The 22896-nt window shown below is 40.2% G+C and overlaps 1 protein-coding gene across 2 annotated transcripts in view; it reads left to right on the top strand.

Annotated features, from left to right (window-relative positions):
• LOC134754329 (serine/threonine-protein kinase tricornered) overlaps positions 1-21855 on the top strand; it is a 51162-nt gene extending 29307 nt beyond the window's left edge. The window contains exons 3-11 of one of the 2 annotated variants that reach the window (XM_063690596.1): positions 9223-9355; positions 9569-9716; positions 9873-9983; positions 11670-11911; positions 12271-12410; positions 12638-12809; positions 19403-19567; positions 20495-20658; positions 21476-21855. In XM_063690596.1, coding sequence (XP_063546666.1) covers positions 9234-9355; positions 9569-9716; positions 9873-9983; positions 11670-11911; positions 12271-12410; positions 12638-12809; positions 19403-19567; positions 20495-20658; positions 21476-21591 — 1380 coding nt within the window. In that variant the 5' untranslated portion in view covers positions 9223-9233 and the 3' untranslated portion in view covers positions 21592-21855. Of the gene's footprint in view, positions 1-9222; positions 9356-9568; positions 9717-9872; positions 9984-11669; positions 11912-12270; positions 12411-12625; positions 12810-19402; positions 19568-20494; positions 20659-21475 lie in introns of both variants that reach the window. The other variant, XM_063690595.1, reaches the window with a different exon arrangement.
• Positions 21856-22896: the final 1041 nt, after the last annotated feature.

The following is a 22896-nucleotide window of genomic DNA, read 5'->3' as shown; positions in this document are numbered from 1 at the left end:
TTTGCTATTAAATGATAAACCTAATATGACAGTACGACAATATTAACGTTTTTCTCTTAGGTTATTTAAAGTAAATGATTTAAGGGATATATAAACAAGACGCGTAAAATATTACTTTTTAATACAGTTGCTCAAAAAGTGCTACTTTTCGTGGCTGTTTAGCGTGCGGAAAGTTGGTTTTCGCGAACTAGTGCTTTTTACTTTTCCAATTTTTTAAAATTTTTACTTGTTCCAATTCATGACTACATATTGATGAGTGTTAATATTAGTTTCATTTAAACGTCGTAATCAACATAAAAACCTACTGTTAATGTAAGAATACGAAAAATATGCATATTTCATATTTTATTACTTGTATTATAACACGTTTATTTTTTAATGTTGAAAAACCGTTCTTAATAAGTTGTCTGAATGGAACGGAACGCCTGTCAAAGAAGAGGCGTATTTTCTTACTGCAAGAATGTTTTAAGTTTCCAAAGGCAACATTCGATATTGTTTTTATAAATATACGATACACAAATAATCATAGATAACGATATTTAGGTAATAATAGTACAATGTTTTAATATTTACAATTGTTTCTGTCTTATAGAACATGCATTTGAAAAAAATCTTTCATTGAAGTGGGTTCAATAATAATAACAAAATCTATTCTAGTCGAATAAAAGCTAGAAAAACACTTCTTCATAATGTCAATGTCAATGATGTCACAGAATTAATAATATAAAAGTTTCGAATTCCGTTCCTTACTTGTTGCTCTTCTTATTTTTTCGCAACTGTATTAAAAAACGTCGTTCGATACACGTGCGGAAATGTCATTCTTCACTCGTCCCGAGTCTTGCAACTCGCCTACGGCTCGTGGCAAAATATCTTACACGTGGAGTAATGACATACTTACTTTCCGCACTAGCATCGAAATGTACTATTGCGATGGTGCCATGAAATGTTCATACATTTCGAGTAGCGATACTGTTCGATAAGCGGGTTTTATAGAAGGTACAAAGTGTGATTTTCTTTCACTTGAATAAATGGATTAAAAAAAAACACAAATCTGCATTATAAATTTCGACATAAATTAGAACGAAATGTTTCCTTTTATAATTGCAGAAGTAAAATTACAGCCCAGCCAGAAATTATTAATTTATTGGGCTCATTCTAATATTTTACAAAATAGTTATTTGTTATACATACAAGGGTGCAATGTTGTATTTTACCCGCGAGTGTGGAATTGAAACACGAGTAGTAAAATTTTGGGAAAAATTGTGTTACACACGGGTGCAAATGTATTAAAAAAAAATAAAAAAAGAATTTAAATTTCTTTATTTCGGACAAATGCATGTTGTTGTTTTTGTTGTTGTACAACTGTTGTTGTACATCATTTTATATAAATTGCAACTTATTTTCTGACGATTTTTTAAAAACTTCCCCTTTTATTGGTATAATACCGGTGTCGCGCGCTTGCGGCCTCAGTCCCGCGCGGGAGCTGGTAGAGGCAGGCAGGACGTTTGTTGATCGGCTCCGCACTTTGCATCGACGACCTGATCCCACCTTCCCCTTTCCATCATCGGACATCCAGGCGCGGGGAGCGAATGCACCCGTTGTGGTCCACATTCCATTCGTTCGGACGAAACGTTTTGCCTCCTCCTTTTTGGTACGGACGGCTAAGGAATGGAATGCGCTCCCGCCATCTGTATTCCCTGATCAATATGACCTCGGTCTCTTTAAAACAAGAGTGAATAGGCTGTTACTGAACCGGTGAGCTCCATCTTAGGCCCTGTCTTCACTTTCCATCAGGTGTGACTAGGGCCAATCGCCGATCAGTTTATAATAATAATAATAATAAAAAGTAATAACAATAACGGCCATGTTTTTTTTATACCACGTCGGTGGCAATCAAGCATACGGCCCGTCTGATGGTAAGCAGTTACCGTAGCCTATGGACGCCTGCAACACCGGAGGTATTACACGCGCGTTGCCGACCCTTTAAAAACCTGTACACTCCTTTTTTGAAGAACCCCATACTGTAGCCCCTCGGGAAAAACTCGAAAATGTTTTATATGTGATGCATGTATCACGTTAATAGATCTCTAATCTCTATTCTACTAGTATTTCTTGTTAAAAATGTTTATTGCACACTGATTATTAAATCTTTGATTCTACAAGTAAGTACTTGTTTATTTTACAAATTATACATAAACTCGAAAAAACCGGAAACCCGGTTTTGCTGTTCTACAAAAACCGAAAAACCGGCTTTTAAAAATATGCACGGTTTTGTGACCCCTAATCTGTAGTGAAAAATAATAAGCTATGGTGGGCGGTTAAATTGAATACGTTCGTTAATAAATTTTAGATAAATAATGCTGGCCGACTGTACCTATAGTTGTAATCTATCTATACATATAATAAAGCGGAAGAGGGTCGAAAGTCTGTACATGGAAGATATTCGAAAAAAAATTGGCTGGGGATACTTAGAATCGATAACAGAACACGTTCCAACAGTTTTCAGAATTTTTGTCTGTTTGTCTGTTTATCTGTTTGTCTGTTTATTTGACCGCGCATAAAATGAAAACGGCTGAACGGATTTTGATGAAAACTTTACTAATCTGTCGAAAAAATCTACGGCCAGGTTATAGGCTATAAAAATTTGAGAAATTTCACCCCTTAGGGGGTTAAAAAGGGGATGAAAGTTTGTATGGGGTTCAAGATTTATTTTAAGCTAGCAATTTGAAACTTCGTAAAAAGATATATTATTGAAGTACAAGAAAACTAATTTCAAAGTTTTTGAAAATACATCCCCTAAGGAGGTGAAATTGAGGTTGAAAGTTTGTATGGAGATCAAATTTTTTTTCGAGTGCGTTACTTGAAACTGTATATGGGCATATTATTATAATACAGAAAAAGTGATTACAGCGTTTTCAAAAATTCGTCCCATAACGGGGTTAAACGGGGGTTGAAAGTTTGAGTTTGTATTGTATTGGACAAATGCTTTGAAACTTCTTAGGAAGGCATAATAGACGATTACAAAAAAAGTAAAATCAACGTTTTTGGAAATTTAACCCCTCAGGGGGTTGAAAAGGGGATGTAAGTTCTTAAATTCCAAAAAATCATTGTCCGATCGGAAGTAAAATAATTCGGTATTCAGAAATTCGGTCTTTTGTAAGGTCGGAAAAATGAAATTAGTGATATTCAAATAAAGACTCACGTTTTAGTAATTCGGTATTCAGAAATTCGGTTTTTTGTAAGGTCGAAAAAATTCAATCCGTGATATTCAAATGAAAACTCACGTTTTAGTAATTATTACGGGTGCCTGTCGTGCCGCATCATGTTAAATTTGGCATAAAATATTTTTGGCATTAAAATTCGGCATCAATAAATTAGGCAGAACTGCGACCCCGCGAACCCGCACTGTTGCCAGAAGTGGGTTAGGTTAGGTTAGAACTGCGACCCCCAAGAGAACGAATTGTTGCCAGAAGTGGCTTAGGTTAGGTTAGGTTAGGTTAGGTTAGAACTGCGACCCCTGTACGGGGCGCCGATCTGGGCGGTGACTCTGGTGGCCCGAAATGTCGCCCTGCTGAGGAAGGCTCAGAGGGCGATGGCCATCAGCGTCGTACGCGGGTACCGCACCACCTCATATGATGCGGCGTGCCTATTAGCGGGAACGCCTCCTTGGGATCTGGAGGCGGAGGCCCAAGCGGCCCTGTACGAGTGGCGCAGGGACCTCCGGCTCCAGGAGTACCATCCTGCGCCCAGGGAAGTAGAGGCGCAGAGGCTCCTCGTCCGGCAGTCCATCGTCCTCCAATGGGAGGAAGAACTAGCTGGGCGCGAGGGAGGACACAGGACTGTCGAGGCGGTCCGGCCGGTCCTACAAGACTGGCTGGAAAGAGAGCGGGGCTCGCTAACCTTCCGGTTGGTGCAGGTGCTCACGGGTCATGGCTGCTTCGGGAGCTACCTGCACCGGTTCGCAAGACGGGAGGTGACGGCCGAGTGTCACCAGTGCAGCTGCGGCGAGGACACGGCGCAGCATACCCTGGAGGAATGCCCAGCCTGGGCGGGGCAGCGCCGTGACCTCATGGCAGTGGTGGGGGACGACCTCTCCTTGCCGGCCGTAGTTAAGGCTATGGTCGCCGACGAGAGGTCGTGGAAAGCGGTCCTCTCCTTCTGCGAGGATGTAATGTCGCAGAAGGAGGCAGCGGAGAGGGAACGGGAGGCCGACCCAGCCTCGCACCCGATCCGCCGCAAGCGCGCAGGGGCTCGGAGGAGGGCGTATGCCCATCTCCTCCCCCCTACCTAGCGAGGTCTGGGCAGCGGCGCGGGGGCGTCGCTGCCCATTACATAGGCCTCGCAGAGAAGGCGCGCGTGGTGTGCCCACGCGCCTTCTGAGGAGGCAGGGCTAGAAGTTACTCCCTAGCCCCCCCCCCCAGAGAAGGGCCCGCTGCATGTGGTAGTGGCGGGCGGCGCCGGCGTGGTCACGGTTGCGTACTTAAGAGAACCCGTGGCCACGCCCCATTGGCGGCGCGCAGGCATACCGTTGGTTTTTTAGTGGGTAGTGGCGCCTTTTGCCGAGTCCCACATAACCCGCACTTTCTCCCCCGAGGGTGTGGGTATGCATAAAGCATTTTTCCAACGAAAAAAAAAAAAAAAAAAAAAAAAAAAAAAAGAACTGCGACCCCCAAGAAAACGAACCGTTGCCAGAAAAGTGGATTAGGTTAGGTTAGAACTGCGACCCTCAAGAAAACGAACTTTAACAATATATTCGGAATATCGTTATAGGAACCACGTCAATTCGGAATAAGGGCAATTCAGAATTCGTGATTTTGAAAATCGTAAATGTTAAATTCGGCGTTTGTCACTGTCGGAATTGTTATAATCGGGATATGTGGTTCGGAATTTAAAATTTCGGAATTCGTGATTTCAAAAATCGTAATCGTACCTAATGCCGAATTAATTTATGATATCAAAATGATACCATTCCGAAATAAAAACCCAAAAAGTATGAAAAAAAAATTAAGTTCCGCCTCCAGGGGAGAGGGAGAGAAATTAGGGGTGAATTAGCCGCTTACTGACACAGACCGAATTCCACGCGGGCGGAGCCGCGGGCACAGCTAGTTAGAAATACGTACCACTCAATACACAAGCACAAAGATTTGCGACACAAGCTATTTTGCTAAAATTGTTATATTATCTATTCAAAGCGCTAAATACTTTATCATATAAAGGTTACCTAGTTGTTTTTTTTATACTACGTCGGTGGCAAACAAGCATACGGCCCGCCTGATGTTAAGCAGTCTCCGTAGCCTATGTACGCCTGCAACTCCAGAGGAGTTACATGCGCGTTGCCGACCCTAACACTCCTCTCCCTCGAGCTCTGGCAACCTTACTCACCGGCAGGAACACAACACTATTAGTAGGGTCTAGTGTTATTTGGCTGCGGTTTTCTGTAAGGTGGAGGTACCTCCCCAGTTGGGCTCTGCTCTAGATCTGGAATGACATCCGCTGTCCTGTGCCCTACCACACAAAGCGAGATGTCATTCACAGTGTCCATACCTCTCTTTTGGACGTAGTTTAATTACATACCCGGGTCCAAGATGTTAAGATTATTGTGCTTCAAGTCATCCATAAAAACGAACAATAAACATATACAATACCAAACATAGAACCTCCTTTAATGAAGTCGGTTAAAACAAAATAATTTTAGTTATACAGTCCACTAAAGTGTATGTTATGTAATAAGTTTGTTATTATGGCTGACCTATTTACCTATAATATTAATCTTGTATTTAGAAATAATCTTAGGTACTAAAATGTTAACAAAAGATACCCTACCCGGGCACGTAATTATTACCTACTCGACGCAGGCAGTTAGTTGTTTACTTGTAGAAATTGAATATTATTTATCAGTATCATCTTGCTTTGGCTCCCGCCAGCGTCGCTCGGATTGTAGTTAGTAATTTGTTGTTATGCAAGTGAAATGCATTGAAATCATTAGTTTTGTTTATTAGTGTTGAACTTAAAACAAACGGTTGTGATATTAGTGCTTGTGGTACTTATGTGTTTTGGATGCATCAATTCAAGCAACTATGTTGTACGTAAGTTTTAGGTTGTGTATTTGCTTAGTTAAGTAAAAACTGTTGTTTTTGGTGGGCGATATGTTTTGTCGATTTCCGTCCCCGTATACCTACCTACCTACCTAGCGTATAGGTTCTCATGTTTAGTTTTCAATTAATAATGTGACAGACCAGACGCGTTTGCTTCAAATCTTCACCCGCAAGCGATAATTGAACCCTATCTCGTAAAAAACATAATGATAATTAATATCGAACGAACCATTATTATGAGCGTTTTACGTTTGGTTATCTGTCAAAAACTACTTAAACACGCTCCATCCAAGGTCAAATTACTTTCTAGTGGATAAAATGCGTTTTTACCCGCTTGTTTTAAAGGATAAAAGACGGCTTTCCGAGCTAGTGAGGGGAAAATAAAATCTCTTTATCATTACACATACATTGTGCAATAGGAGGTATGCCCAAAACTGTTTATTTCACAAAAAAGTATAAAGTACCATCATTTAATGGTCTTCGTTGACAGTTATACTTTTTCAAATGTCGCTTTTGGAGAACATATGCTCGAGTTACTATAAAAATTCCCAAATTATGAGGGAGCTTCTAATATTATAGACATAACTTTAAATATTTATCAATATTGCAAGTGCAAGTGTAATGAAAAAAGTTAATCCGACGCCTATTCAGAGACTGCGGTAATGTGCCTAACACAAATTGCAAGGGGTCCCCGCACTCGGCAAGGCTTGTATATATATCCTAATATATATTCCCTAGGGGAACCCGTAACTGATTGGTGTCATGAATTTAGATATATGAAATAAATATATACATACCTACATGCATATAATCACGCCTATTTTCCGGAGGGGTAGACAGAGACCACGGATTTCCACTTGCTATGATCCTGACATACCTCTTTCGCTACCTTCACTTTCATAAAATTCCTCATACACGCTCGCCGGTTTAGGGTACTCTTGACCTGGCCTTTCTTCAGGATTTCCCCGATCTGATCAGAGAAAGTCCGCCGAGGTCTACCCCTTCCAACCCCCGTTTCTACCTCTCCCTTATACACTCTCTTTGTTAGCCTTCTTTCACTCAATCTTTCCACGTGTCCAAACCATCTCAACAACACAGGCGCGGATCCAGCCCCCAAAAAAGGTTGTGGTCACAGCCACACGAAAATCGGCAAGTACGAGTCAGAGTACGAACAATCATGACATTTTAGTACCTAAGATTATTTCTAAATACAAGATTAATATTATAGGTAAATAGGTCAGCCATAATAACAAACTTATTACATAACATACACTTTAGTGGACTGTATAATTAAAATTATTTTGTTTTAACCGACTTCATTAAAGGAGGTTGTATGTTTGGTATTGTATATGTTTATTGTTCGTTTTTATGGATGACTTGAAGCACAATAATCTTAACATCTTGGACCCGGGTATGTAATTAAACTACGTCCAAAAGAGAGGTATGGGCACTGTGAATGACATCTCGCTTTGTGTGGTAGGGCACAGGACAGCGGATGTCATTCCAGATCTAGAGCAGAGCCCAACTGGGGAGGTACCTCCACCTTACAGAAAACCGCAGCCAAATAACACTAGACCCTACTAATAGTGTTGTGTTCCTGCCGGTGAGTAAGGTTGCCAGAGCTCGAGGGAGAGGAGTGTTAGGGTCGGCAACGCGCATGTAACTCCTCTGGAGTTGCAGGCGTACATAGGCTACGGAGACTGCTTAACATCAGGCGGGCCGTATGCTTGTTTGCCACCGTCGTAGTATAAAAAAAAAAACAACTAGGTAACCTTTATATGATAAAGTATTTAGCGCTTTGAATAGATAATATAACAATTTTAGCAAAGTTTAAGTTTTAGTTTACAAAAAAGACGTAAGTTCAAGATTTTTTTTAAATTAATAATTGCTTAACTTATAAAAAAATATCTTTAAGAAAATTTCTAGCTGTAGTACATGCTTTGACGTGTTTAATATACACCACATTTTTTCAGTTTTAAATGATTTTTGAATACCTTATAATTAATAGAGTTAGAGTAGCGAAAAATGGAATCTTGAGCGTTGCGAGGGTTACAAAAAATTTCACCACACCAGCCCGTAGAAAATATTTACTGTAAGATATCAAATAAAATCAAATCCAAAATCCAAATGAACGTCATTAAATATTTATCATTCAAAATCATCATTTAAAAGTCAATTCTACCAGCTAACATAAAAAAACAACTCAAAATTTGCATCTTATTAATTAATTTAACTTTCTCATCACTTTTTGAACAATCAGCCTTTACCAGCTGGTGTGGTGAAAATTTTACAGTTAAATTAGTAACTTAGCAATTGCGTTACTTACCACATTGATTCATTGAGTCATAGGTCATAGATAGCACTTTTTATACATAGATAAATATAAAACTAAACGCTACGCCAACTACGCTAAAAACTCCTACAGCTGTAAATTAAAAGCTGGCATTATTTTAGGAAATTGTACGAATATTTGTGAATGTTTAAGATTTATAAGACCCATAACTCCCATAAGCTAAAAATAATTGCCCCTGTTAGTAAATAATCTTTATTCTTGCAAATAATTAGGACTCTGTGGCCAGCTGATATTAACATGCAAGAATTTCTAATTAATACCAAATGATCACTCTACTTACTGGTGTTTCGACCAATGGTTATGTACTCGGGTAATCGTGACGAAAAACGATCATTCTATGAAAAGTAAATCCGCGTATCAATATTATGCCAACTTCTCTGCGTACTGAAATTTCTGCGTAAGCGTGTGCGAAAAATCGGCGTAATTTTACTCGGGGACTCAATTAGGGTTGTGGGCATGCCCATCGTGCCCACAACGGTGGATACGCGCCTGCAACAACACCTATAAAAATGTGTCTTTGTGCAACACCCTTGTGCAAGTAATTTTTTCATAAAAGTTAAACCGACTCCTATTCAGAGTCAGAGACTGTGTCAATGTGCCTAACAGTTAACACAAATTGCGAGGGGTCCACGCACAAGGCAAGGCCTGTATTACGAGTAGGGGAGAACCAGTAACTGATTGGTGTAAACGTATGATTACTTGGTAACATCCCCTGCTACTGCTAGTGTGGCGTAAGGAGGGCAAGTGAATAATTAGCAACTTGTCCGGTTCCAGGGGTGCTGGACATGACGGCCACGGACAACATCCGCTTCAGCGGCCACACGCTCGACAAGGCCACCAAGGCCAAGGTCACCTTAGAAAATTTCTATACTAATCTCATAACTCAACATTATGAGAGGAAACAGAGGTAATCAGACTTACATTAAGCGCCCCTTGCACCATCCCACTAACCTGGGGCTAAGGGTTAAACCGTTAACCCAGTGTCAAATTGTACTGGTAACTATGGTACTCGTAACTCCAGGTTTAACCGGTTAACCCCGGGTTAGTGGGATCGTGCAAGTGGCGCTAACTGAACTAGGGACTGAATTATAACATAGTTAAAATCTGAATTTAATTTTAGGCTCGAGAAGCTGGAGGAGTCACTCAAAGATGAGAACTTGACAGAGAGCCAAAAACAAGAGAAAAGACAGCAACATGCTCAAAAAGAAACAGAGTTTTTGAGGCTTAAGCGATCGAGGCTCGGCGTAGAGGATTTTGAACCGCTCAAAGTAAGTTAGCTCTCGGAATAAAGTGTACTGATAACTCAGTGAGACAAAGTTTGCAACACATTTGTGTTGGAGCCAGCGCATATAAAGCTTTAGATAGGTACTTAAGATACAGAATCTAAATATTTCGACAGGTGCTAAATATTGGATTGTTTACAGGTCATCGGGCGAGGCGCGTTTGGTGAGGTCCGCCTCGTTCAAAAGAAAGATACCGGTCATGTTTACGCTATGAAAATACTCAGAAAAGCTGATATGCTTGAAAAAGAACAAGTAAGATTACATGTACAATGAAATCAATTATATTGGAAAGTTCATCATACCTATTCCATAGCATACGGGCCACTATGGAATTAATATAAAACACAACAAATGACGTCAAGTTACCTACTCTTTTACCTACCTAGTTTATTCCATTGGTAAAATAGAAATTGTATAAAAAAATAACTGCTGTCTATAACGCAATAAATTAATATGCCTTAAATTAAATAATTCTTAGTTTAAACGTTATTGATGAGAACTTGACAGAGAGCCAAAAACAAGAGAAAAGACAGCAACATGCTCAAAAAGAAACAGAGTTTTACTCACATAACACTAGCTGTTGCCCGCCACTTCGTACGCGTGGATTTGTAGGTATGTTGGTGGTTATATATTCTACATGAGCATATAGAACATTATGCAGCAAAAGATATCAGTAGGGACGGTTAATCATTTGTTAATAATTATACAACGCATTAAATTTGTCTTTCACAAACTACGAAGTTTCAAGACCCTAACTGAAAAAAAATGTTCCCGATATAATCCCTCTCGACCCTCTTAGAAGATTTACAAGTCCACTATTTGAAAAAAATATTCGCTCCCGAAACTATTAATACACACTTTTCAAAAACGGTGTAAGTAATCAGTTTTCGTCTATTTTAATATAATGCCCTTTTTACCAAGTTTCAAGTTCCTAGCTTAAAAGAAAATTTGTACCACATATAAACTTACTTCCCCTTTCTAACCCCTTTAGGGGTTGAATTTTTAAGAACATTGAAATAACTTTTTTGGAAATTTATACAATGCCTTTCTAAGAAGTTTCAAAGCATTTGTAATAGATTCAAACTTTCAACCCCTTTTTAACCCTTTTAGGGGATGAATATTTAAAAACGCTTAAATTACTTTTCTTGTATTTTAATAATATGCCTTTATACAAAGATTCAAGTCCCGCACTCTAAAAATATTTGATCTCCATACAAACTTTCAACCCCATTTTTACCACCTTGGGGGAAGAATTTTCAATAATGCTGAAATAAGTTTTTTTCTCTTTTAATTAAATATCTTTCTATGAAGTTTCAAGTACCTACGTACTTACTTTCAACCCATACATCCATACAAACTTTCAACCCCTTTTTCACCACCTCAGGGGATGAATTTTGAAAAATCCGTTCTTACATTACATTCATTAATACAGTTTCACTTTTTTTAAGGCGCGTATACATTAAGGCCGTTTCAGACACATCCCAATTTAAGATCGGATTGTCTATGGTTTTAGATTTTTTTTTCGATTAAAAATGTAAATGGCGCCTATTCCAGTCCCTAATTCATTTATCCGTCAAAATATTTTCGTGTCTGACTTTCCTCATAGTCGAAATGAAAAGTATAGTGTTTAACTCGGGTAAAAGTAACCATCTCACCCTCGAACTATTAGCGCCAAAATATCTCGGGGGGTATGGTTCACTTTCCAACTATCTTTCGTTAACAATCTACTGTTAAATACAGTCAACATCCTTATTCCTTGTAAACTCTTCAAAAATGCAACCTGGCTGATTAATACCCTATATATATGTATATTGCCAACTAGAAAGCTTTTAATCTTTGACTAGTGTGATAAACGCTACAGAAACAGAGCTTCTTCGTGACAAGCCCTCATCTGCACTGCTGTGCTGTCAAATTAATAGTTTACTTGTAACTTGACAGGTGGCTCATGTGCGGGCCGAGCGTGACATCCTAGTAGAAGCGGACCACCAGTGGGTAGTGAAGATGTACTATAGTTTTCAAGATCCCATGAACTTATACCTCATCATGGAGTTCCTGCCCGGCGGGGACATGATGACCCTACTCATGAAAAAAGACACCCTTAGCGAAGAATGTGCGCAGTTTTATGTCGCTGAGACAGCACTGGCGATCGACAGTATACATAAGCTCGGTTTCATTCACAGGTAAATCACATGCAAGCAACATGCTTAATACTAAATAGATTAAATTTTCTGATAAAGTTGATATTTAGGATAGGAGACAATTAAATGTTTGGGTATCACCGAGTGGAGCCTAGTCCACGGAAATTGGTCATGGGAACTCTTGCAATAAAATGACGCATTCCCGTCGATCGTAGCCTTGTTTAAATCGCCTCTAGAAGAAGTTATGGACTTGACTCTGCAAAAAGGTTCAGTCGGCAAACATGTGTTGAAACATGGTTGAAACTAATATTTGTTGGCCAAAACTTGATTGACCATAAGTTTATTTTATAGGTGAGATATGTTGAAACCTGAAGTAGGTAATATTTGTTCGTTACGCGCAGGGACATAAAGCCGGATAACCTTCTGCTGGACGCGCGCGGGCACATCAAGCTCAGCGACTTCGGGCTGTGCACGGGCCTCAAGAAGAGCCACCGCACTGACTTCTACCGCGACCTCTCGCGCGCCACGCCCTCAGACTTCAGTAAGTAATCTCCATCCATTTCACTGCCACTCAAACCTACGGTGCGCATTGAATTTAACAATTACTTGTCTCTTTTCGAATCTAATCATACATGAACATTGAATATATCATGTTATAAAACTCATTTGTACTTGCTATTCCTTTAATGCTTTCGTATTTTTATTTTAACCATGTCGTTATCATTCATGAATAATTTAGTTGGTGCGTCACGTTAGACTTTTTTTCAGTTTCGACATCGTCGTCGGCGATGGACTCGAAGCGGCGCGCGGAGTCTTGGAAGCGCAACCGGCGGGCGCTGGCATACTCCACCGTGGGCACGCCCGACTACATCGCGCCCGAGGTGTTCCTGCAGACCGGCTACGGCCCGCAGGCCGACTGGTGGAGCCTCGGCGTCATCATGTAAGCACACCACATACCTATACTATCCGATACATTATCCGACTTGTCGCCTTCTTATGCTCTAATGCGAACGACTCTTTTATAATCTTTCAACTTGTTGGTAGTGGCACCGATTGCAAAATCGCTTGTGCTTGAAGATATGTATGATTAGCCCGAATATAGATTACGGTACCGGAGGGTAATAAGTCCTACCTAAGGGAGTTTGTTCATAAAATGAAAAATAGCTGTTTAATCAACATCTTTCAATTTTAATGACAAACACTACAAAATGAACTAAAAAAATGGCAGCTGTAACCGTGAACAAAGCTACAAGAAAAGGATTTTAAAACCTTACTAATAAGCTTTATTTTACGCTGGCAAGGTAATAAGGCCTAAGACTGGCCTAAGATTTTAACATCAAAAATAATTATAATAGCCGTCATGTATTTAGCACTTGATGTTAATAATCATTAGACATGAATAATTACGCTTAAATGTATCAGCGCCACTTGCACCAATACCATCCCACTATCCCGGGGTTAAACTGTTAACCCAGTGTCAAATTGTACTGGTAACCATGGTAACTCCAGGTTTAACCAGTTAACCCCGGGTTAGTGAATGGTGCAAGGGGCACTAAGTGTATGTGGAAATTGAGTGAGATAATCCCGAATCAACACCCAAATTAATAAGTACAATTTGCTTAGTAAACCATCAATCCACAATAACAATATAGTCTACGAGTCGCAACGTGATATGACGTTACACGACATCGCATCGTACGACGTCGAGACGTCGCAACTAAATGCTCCTTACGAGTGACTTTTTGTTTGAACTTTAATGTTTGAACCAATTAGCTAGAGCATGGCGAGTGTCACGGTAATTAGAGCTGTGCAAGTGCCAGTGACGTTTAGATTGATAGCCTGAAATGCTTTTACGATACGTAGATAATACATAGTACACCAACAGGGAGTAAACAAGGAAAGGAAGATTAACGATGCCTTATCATTCAACGTTCTTTGAAAAGTGAATTATTGATGCTCGTGCTAACGGGGCATTCTAGCCTCTCATAACAGTCATTTGTGTGATGCGTATGTATAGGAAATATAAACACAACAATGTTATTGTGTTCTAGCTCTGCTAGATGAGATCACTAATTGTGCGATTTGAAAATAATGTGCTTATATTTGATTATTTAGAAATACAATTGACACCTTCATTGTTCCCGAATAAATATTGCATTGCGAATATACAGCGATTGCGAAATTATAAACAAATGATTTATTTTATGTTAATACGCAACTTTGAAATTTTATGCTTATTTCACTCCATAATAAACGCCCATAAAAATAGTAAGTAAGTTAGTAAGTTGGTTTACAATAACTCGATCAATTGTGTATAGTTAGACCAAGAATAGTCTGCAGCGCTCGATAAGAAGTAGTTTTTAAAAATCAGTATGTGACAACACCACAGAAAATGGATTCAATGGTCTTGATACTTTTGAAAATTTCTACCATATTTACGGTCTATGAAAAATTTAAGCTGCGCATTATGATTAAATAAATTTAATTCCAACAATAGATGTCACTGTTATTATGTTTGATAAATAATATTTGTAGAATGTGACATTTGGCGTCATCCATATTTGGGCGATTTTCATATTTTCTTAGGTGAGGAGAAAATTAGGAGGTCAACCCTTCGCGCCTACTTTTTTAATTAGATGTTTCTACTGCCAGTTGGTGTGCCAGAATATGTTTAGCAAGTGAAGGAGGGAACAGAACAGGGTTTATTAGAGGTCAGATCAAAGGACGAACTAATCACCAGGTTTTGGAATTCGGTTGAGGAGTGAACTTCAGCAGCTTACATTAAACAGACACAAAGCACGAAAAAGACAATGAATTGTCACTGTTGTAAATTGTCAAAGGTGCCTTTCGGATTCAGACTATTGCTGTTAGAATGTGTCTTCGTAAACTGAAAGAATCATTTGTTAACATGCAGATACGGCTGCGAGCGATACTCCAAATTTTATATTAAAGGAAAAAATGGAAAAAGTTACACTTCCGGCAGGATTTGAACCCGCAACCTCCGCAATCCGTGCGTTGCTCTTAACCAATTGAGCTTGAGGCTTCCGTAGCTCAATTGGTTAAGAGCAACGCACGGATTGCGGAGGTTGCGGGTTCAAATCCTGCCGGAAGTGTAACATTTTCCATTTTTTCCTTGAATATAAAATTTGAATGAATCTTGTTTTATAGGTAACTGCATAAACGCACGTGGAACAAGTTTAAATGTTTAATAATAGGTATACAGCTTTTGTTCGCGTGCGTAATGCCGTCACATTATTTTCGACCTTGCTGCTGAATAATCTAAATTTGTTATCTGTGCTTATTCTCTAGACAATATACATATTCGTATGATGTTCTTATAGTTTCCCTTACGCACAGATCTAACAATTGCTTCCGAAAATGTCAACGATTTGTCCGTCAAGATTGATTTTGTCTGGCAGTGAAGCAGCAATGTCGCTTCACAATACTACAGCAGGAATGCTGGTACAGTTAGAAATGGTACCTTAAGCCTACCTACTTATATTTTCCTTTCATCTGTGGCTTGTCAAAGATATTTTATTTAAATAGTGACCATGAAGTTCAAAAAATTTAAAATTGCTCAAAAACTGATGCCCGATTCGTGTCTCGGCCAGAGATGAAAGGATATTTATAATATTAACAATTTTCATTCAAACTGTAATCTATATACACGCGGTGTTTCCTGTAACAGGAGCAATAACTTAAACTGGAGGCTGTACGCCTCAAACTGACCAATATTTGTTCAGCAAGATTTTAAAATTATGAAATTTTTAGATTCATACTAATTAAATTTATATTAAATATTATTTTCAATGTACGCTGCCATCTGTGTGTTTGACGCTGCTTGTCACCCTTTAAACATAACAAATTTTGCAATACATTGCGTCTCAGAATAAACTTTAAAGTGTAATGAAAGTCAAAACACAAGTTATTTTTAAAAGTCGCTGAACAAATGTTGGTCAGTTTGAGGAGTACAGCCTACAGCTTAATTTATTGCTCCTGTTACAAGAAACACACGGTATATAAACGTAAAAGTCCTAACTGACTGGCTCACTTAAATCAACACCCAGTCCAAACCGTTGGACCTAGAGAGCTGAATTTTTCACAATATAGGTAGTTTTTATAACGTTAGTATCCACTAAGAAGGGGTTTTCCAAAATTCGTGCCCCAAGGAGATGAAAGAGGGTCCAAAGTTTGTATGGGGTTCAAGTTTTATTTTAAGCTATGAATTCGAACCTTCAGTAAAAAAATATATTATTAAAAAACAATAAAATTAATTTCAGCGTTTTTGAAAATTCATCCCCTAAGGTGGTGAAAAAGGTGTTGAAAGTTTGTATGGAGATCAAACATTTTATTGAGTGCGGGAGTTGAATCTTTGTATAAAGGTATATTATTAGAATAGAAGAAAAGTAATTTCCGCGATTTTAATAATTCACCCCTTTAAGGGGTTGAAAGTTTGTATAGGGTTCAAATTTTATTTTAAGCTAGGAATTAGAAACTTCGTAAAAAAGTATATCATTAAAAGAGTAAAAAACTGATTCCAGCGTTTTTGAAAACTCATCCCCCAAGGTGGTGAAAAGGGGGTTGAAAGTTTGTCTGGAGATCAAACATTTCTTTGAGTGCGGGACTTGAATCTTTGTATAAAGGCATATTATTAGAATACAAGAAAAGTAATTTCAGCGTTTTTAAAATTTTCATCCCGTAAAGTGGTTAAAAAGGGGTTGAAAATTTGTAGGGGTCTTAATTTTATTTTAAACTAGGTAGAAAGATATTTAAATAAAAGGGAAGAAAACTTGTTTCAGCATTTTTGAACATTCATTTAATTGAAAAGAGGTCGAAAGTTTGTATGGAGATCAATTTTTTTTTTTGGTACAGGACTTCAGTCTTTGTATAAAGGCATATTATTAGAATACAAGTAATTTAAGCATTTTTAAATATTCATCCCCTAATTAAAAAGGGGTTGAAAGTTTGAATCCATTACAAATGCTTTGAAACTTCTTAGAAAGGCATTGTATAATATTACAAAAAAATAAGTTATTTCAATGTTCTTAATAATTCAACCCCTAAGGGGGTTAAAAAGGGGATGTAAGTTTATATTCGCTCGTAGGCGTTCCTCGGCTGCCTGCGCCATCCTTTCGGCCTCCTCCGTGTCTGGGGGCTCGTCACGCCTCCTGGCCTCCGCCCTCAGCTCGTGCCTCTCCGCAAACACCTCCGCGTCCAGCTCCCATGGCGGCGTGCCGGCAAGGAAGCACGCCGCTGCGTGAGAGGTGGTGCGGTAGGCCCTCACCATCCTCTGGGCCACCACCCTCTGCGGCCGGCGGAGCAGCGCCTTCGTGGCCTCCGTGAGTCGTCCGGCCCAGATTGGGGCTCCGTAGAGCGCCATACTCCGGACGACCCCCGCATACAGCCGTCTGCATGGGGCATTCGGCCCCCCCTAGGTTGGGTAGTAGGCGGCCCAGAGCCGAGGCAGCACCCACGAGACGAGGAGCCATTCTCGTGAAGTGCTCCTTAAAGGTCCACCTTCTGTCCAGGACAAGTCCCAAGTACTTAAAGTGGGTCCTGACCTGGACAGATTCGCCCCTAACCCTTACAGCGGTGCTTGCCGGCAGCCGCCCCAGCCCCTTGGTCCCCCGAGGACCATGGCCTCGGTTTTCGGCAGTGAGACCTGTAGCCCGAGGAGGCCTATGCGGTGGACCGTGAGCTCGGTCGCTACCGCCGCCCGCCTGAGCACCTCCTCCAGCTCCTTTTCTCGCACGGCCACCAGTGTGTCATCCGCATAACACATGGTGACCATGCGCGGAAGCTGGACCCCCCGGATGACCCAATCGTATCCGAGGTTCCACAGGAGGGGCCCAAGGACAGACCCCTGCGGAACCCCGCACTCCATGGCCCTCACACTCTTAACCCCCCTCCGCTCGTAGAGCACCACCCACCCTGTCAGGTAGTGCTCTACTACGCGCCTTAGGTAATGCGGCACTCCTTGGTAGCGGAGTGCCTCCGCGATTACCGTGTAGGGGAGGGAGCCGAACGCGTTGGCGATGTCCAGCGAGACTGCCACCACTCCCTCTCCCTTACCCTCCGCTGCCACTCCGAATTCCCTCAGAGCTCCCACCGCGTCTACGCCTCTCTACGCGTCTTTGTGTGCGCCTTTGTTACGCATCTCGTTGACATATTTTAGACTGGTTCTGTAGCGTTCGACTCGCCGAAACTCAGTAACCGTAGAGGGACCCCACACAGCCTCGCAATTTTTCTGTAGTTAATTTTGAATCTTATTGCAAGTTCCATAGAAATTGTAATGCAATAACCGGTTAAATCGACCGAACCGTTTTTTATTGAGTGGGTAGCACGTGCGGTTTTACTTACAATAGACAATGAGTTAGCTGCAAGGGCCAGCTTGAAAATTAACGACTATACATAGTATAGCCGTATAGTATACGCGGTCAAAGTTACGAATCTTGTTTTGCAGGTAGTAGCACGTGCGGTTTTACTTACAATAAACAAAGAGTTAACCAAAAGGGCCAGCCTGAAAACTAACGACTAAAGTAAAATCATATTTTAACCACACTAACTACATAGTTACGGTATACGGCAAATACGGGTTTTTAGGTAAATATTTGGTGGGTTTTTACTAACTACCCATCTAGTTGCGGTCAACTGCTGCTTAGAAAGCGTCGTTCCACGCTGAGTTCCACTCTCCCATTAAAATAAGTGACTGAGGACTGGAATAGAATCCACAGGTCCGCCTTTTGGAATCCTGAATCCCCGTACACGCCAAATTACGTGTTTACGCGGCACTTACGTCCTTTTATAAAGAGTTTTTTAATGAAAACTCAAAAATGACCCAACCGGTCATGTTTAAAGTATTTTTTTCTCAAAGTGTTTTCTATGGTCTATTTTCTCGATATTTTTTCATATTTTATTAAACTTTGTTCCACAAGTTATAGAGGGATGAACATTATTTTGGCCTTTGGAAACGGTTTTTTCCCAAAAGTATTAAATTTATCGAAAAAAGTGCATAGTAACATTGAAGTTATTTTTAAAGACCAATTTAATGATGTGCCACACGTTGGTGGTTTCAGATTTTTTTATTGTGACACTTAGTTACATGTATGGAACGCCCCTCTTAAAATATAATTTTTACTAATATCCAGTACAAAATACACCTTTATTTCAGATTTCTATACCCTGTCAGCAGTGTCAGCACTCTAAATAGTTTATACCCACCAAATTGGGTATAAACGAGTAAATACGGGTAAATTGAGTAAATACTGAGTATTTACTCGGTATTTACTCTTGAGTATTTACTCACTACCCATCTCTACCGACTATTAAAGCAATGCAAGTAAAGCTAGAAACTACAAGGTAGAAGTACTTGAACTTGCTGTGCGAACTGCGAATGCTCAGTGCTCACCGATCAACGATCCCTGTACATGTATCTCTTTTATTAACATATATGTCGAGCGAGTTAATAGTGAATAGGTAGTAGTTTGTTTGAAGCACGTGCAGCAGTTAAATAGTGTCGCGGCTGCGTTGCAGGTACGAGATGCTGATCGGGTACCCGCCGTTCTGCTCCGAGTCTCCGCAGGACACGTACCGCAAGGTGATGTCGTGGCGCGAGTCGCTCACATTCCCGCCCGAGATACCCATCAGCGAGGAGGCAAGGGAAACCATTCTGCGCTTCTGCTCCGAACCGGACCGCAGGTTACTTTATTTTTGGGAAATACACAAGCCATCAGGCATACTCAGAAAACATCGCTATCTTTCTAGGACTTCAGCCACGTGATATTAAGCCGAAAATGGGCAATCAGCGGAAATAATTCGTGTAGTTTTGAAAATTCACCACCAACCCGCTGGGTAGACACTGTAAAGAAGGCCTGCCAGGGCCTATTATCAGGAAGGCGGAGAATCATGCAGAATGGCGAGCCTCGGTACATAACATAAAATAAAGAACTCATGTGGTCGCGACCCTCAGCAATGAGGAATCGAGGAAGAAGAAAGTTTTGAAAATGTATATAGTTATACCTTGTGGTGTCCAGATAAACATACTAAAAGTCCTCGAGGGTGGGGGGTGTGCTGAGGGCGTTAGGTTAGAAGGTACCTTTTTTATAGTTTTGCGCATGTATCGAATATCTGCACGACTAGCATTATAATTACTTAGGACAAAAGTTTTAACATAAAATTTCCTACAAATTTGTTTATTTTTATTTTTACTCTAAGATCAATACTTTAGGAGCTACAGGCTGTTAAAGTTAACAAAGAGATAAAAAATAGACGATTGTTGCTCCGCCTGCAAACAGCCTGTTGCTCCTAAAGTATTGATCGTAGAGTAAAAATAAACATAACCAAATTTGTAGGAAATTTTGTTAAAACTTTTAAAAATATATATTAAAATATGAAAAAAGGTACCTTATAACAATTGTTTCATATAAATTTCATAGTAGCAAAATCGTTTTGACAGTTCGAAAAAAGAAACTGATTTGACTAGTAGTCAAATACCCTATTGTAAGCCTAATTGGAATGCATGCCCTCTTTGGATAAAAATGGCCTGTATACTTATTTATGATAAATAAACATTGTATGTGAAGGAAAGTAGGTTGAATGCGTGTTGTACGCGTGTTTATGTTGTAGGCTGGGTTCCGGGCGCGGCATCGAGGACGTGAAGTCAGTGCCGTTCTTCCGCGGCGTGGACTGGAGCCACGTGCGCGAGCGCCCCGCCGCCATCTCTGTCGAGGTGCGCTCCATCGACGACACCTCCAACTTCGACGACTTCCCCGACGTCAAGCTCGAGATACGTACGTATCCACCACCCCACCGCACTATCACCTATCCTATCTATCCTATTTATCCTATTTGATCTCCGCCAAAAAACAGATTTCCGAAGGATATGCCGACGAACTGCATGCCGCGATGATCATGACAGACGAACCGTAGTTTTCATTATCGTAGTTGTTTATTTCGAGTTTATTATATATGTAAATAAATCTCGTACCGAAAAAATCAACTGGCAATTTCAACCGGCTGTAATTTTGTTTCTAAGCAAGATGACTGCGACTTTCTTACCTAGATAAGAACTTTGGTGGCGACTTTTACAGAAAATAATGGATCCTAAAACGAGTACTTTCCGTCTGTCAGACGCATAATGTCACCCCTTCATTTTGGTCTGATTTGGCAAGTGCCCACTATGCTGGTCATACAGTGGAGCTATTTGAAAAACATTGATTTCGTTCAAAAACAAGTCAATTCACCAAAATTGCCCTGAGCTCCGCCCCATCGAGTGGCACAAGACCAATGTGAAGATGCACTTAAAAAAGGGTAGACGAGAAGCTGAAACATGGAAGAATCTAATCAAACGTTGTTTGCAACTTGTCGAAAAGTGTCAAGAACTAATGTGGATTCACTTGTACGACCCAAACGGGGGAAAGTTCGAAAATGTTACCGATGTTATATTTTTATACATCTTGGCTGATCAGATGTCAGTTTTCTATGGAAAAGCCAAAAACTTTTCCGCGATTTCGGGGTCGGTCCCATAATTAAAAAAAAAATACAAATCACTCTTACATTTAAAACAAGTGTACTGATATTGAATTGTGTGTTGTTTGTTTGTTGCAGCGGCGGCGCCGATCACGCAGGACGGCGAGGTGGCGTACAAAGATTGGGTATTCATCAACTACACGTTCAAGCGGTTTGAGGGGCTCACCCAGCGCGGCACGCCCACCAAGAAGTGAGCGCCGACACCCCTCACATCCAGCGGCTCCGCCCTGCGCCCTGCGCCCTGCGCCCTGCCCCTCCCCGCTAATCGCGCCTATGTTAACTTAACACTGACGTCTCTATCACCCTAGCTGACCTGGATTTATACTATACTATACTAGAGTGCTCTCTGTTTTAGTCTGTAACTTGTTATTTTTACACACATATCGACTATTTATTTCCATACAACGACTTGTTAGCTGTCGATTCATAAAAGCGATTAAAATGAAGTTCACAACACATTTACACATTCTTTTTACAATATGGAAATATTGCTGTTCCAAACAAAAATATTGTAACCGAGTTCAAGAGAATAAAACGTATCCATCATATATTGTTGGTGTTCCATGGCTATATCATACTGGCGTGTATGAAAGTAGTAAAACTGAAATTACAAAAGTAAATCATGCTATTTTTTCCGGATAATGGGTCTAGTGTAAAGAGTAAAGTTCGCCGCATTTCTTCTGGTGTAATTAATTGTACGATTCAAAGTTGTAACCCGATATTTCCTATGCCACCTGTAAATTATTTTATTTATTGACTACTACACTGTATTGTTGCTCGATGGACTAGGTAAGGGTAAGGAGTAAATCCTCAGAATTATGGCACTTAGTCTATGGTCACTCCGTCTATGGTCACTCCAGGGCATATGCTAATTTCATAGAAATCTTTTCAGTATTTAACCCTTAAATGCATAATGATGTATATATGCATCGTATATTTGATGGTCCGTGGCTCAATATGCAGCTATCCAAAATCACATTTATTACTTTTATACAGCATGACACATCTATTTCAATTTATTAAAAAGTTATACAAAAAATCATGCATTTAAGGGTTAAATCTTGAAAAGATAACTGACAGACATGCAGAGTTGCTTTCGCATTTATAATGATGGCATGGACGCTTTTAATTTTCTAAATGACACTATAATTATTGTTGGATTGAATTTGAATAAGTAGGTACTATAGTCACGCCACAGATATGACGGCTGGTTGCACCCAACACGAGACCGGACATTGTAGTCATTGCAAATAACTAGCGCGATTCATGAATTATTCATAGTCACGCCACAGATATGACGGCTGGTTGCACCCAACACGAGACCGGACATTGCAGTCATTGCAGATAACTAGCACGATTCATGAATTATTCATAGTCACGCCACAGATATGACGGCTGCAGAGATGTTAAAAATAGGTAGTGTAATAACTTCCTGCCTCGCACAGCGAAACTGTCGAATGAACTGTCGCCTGCGGTATTTCCGGACCGATGTGACCTTC

Source organism: Cydia strobilella, chromosome Z (assembly GCF_947568885.1).
Source record: "Cydia strobilella chromosome Z, ilCydStro3.1, whole genome shotgun sequence".
NCBI classification, from domain to species: Eukaryota; Metazoa; Arthropoda; class Insecta; order Lepidoptera; family Tortricidae; genus Cydia; species Cydia strobilella.
The sequence above is the reverse complement of the archived record's forward strand: the minus strand, read 5'-3'. Positions and strand labels throughout refer to the sequence as shown.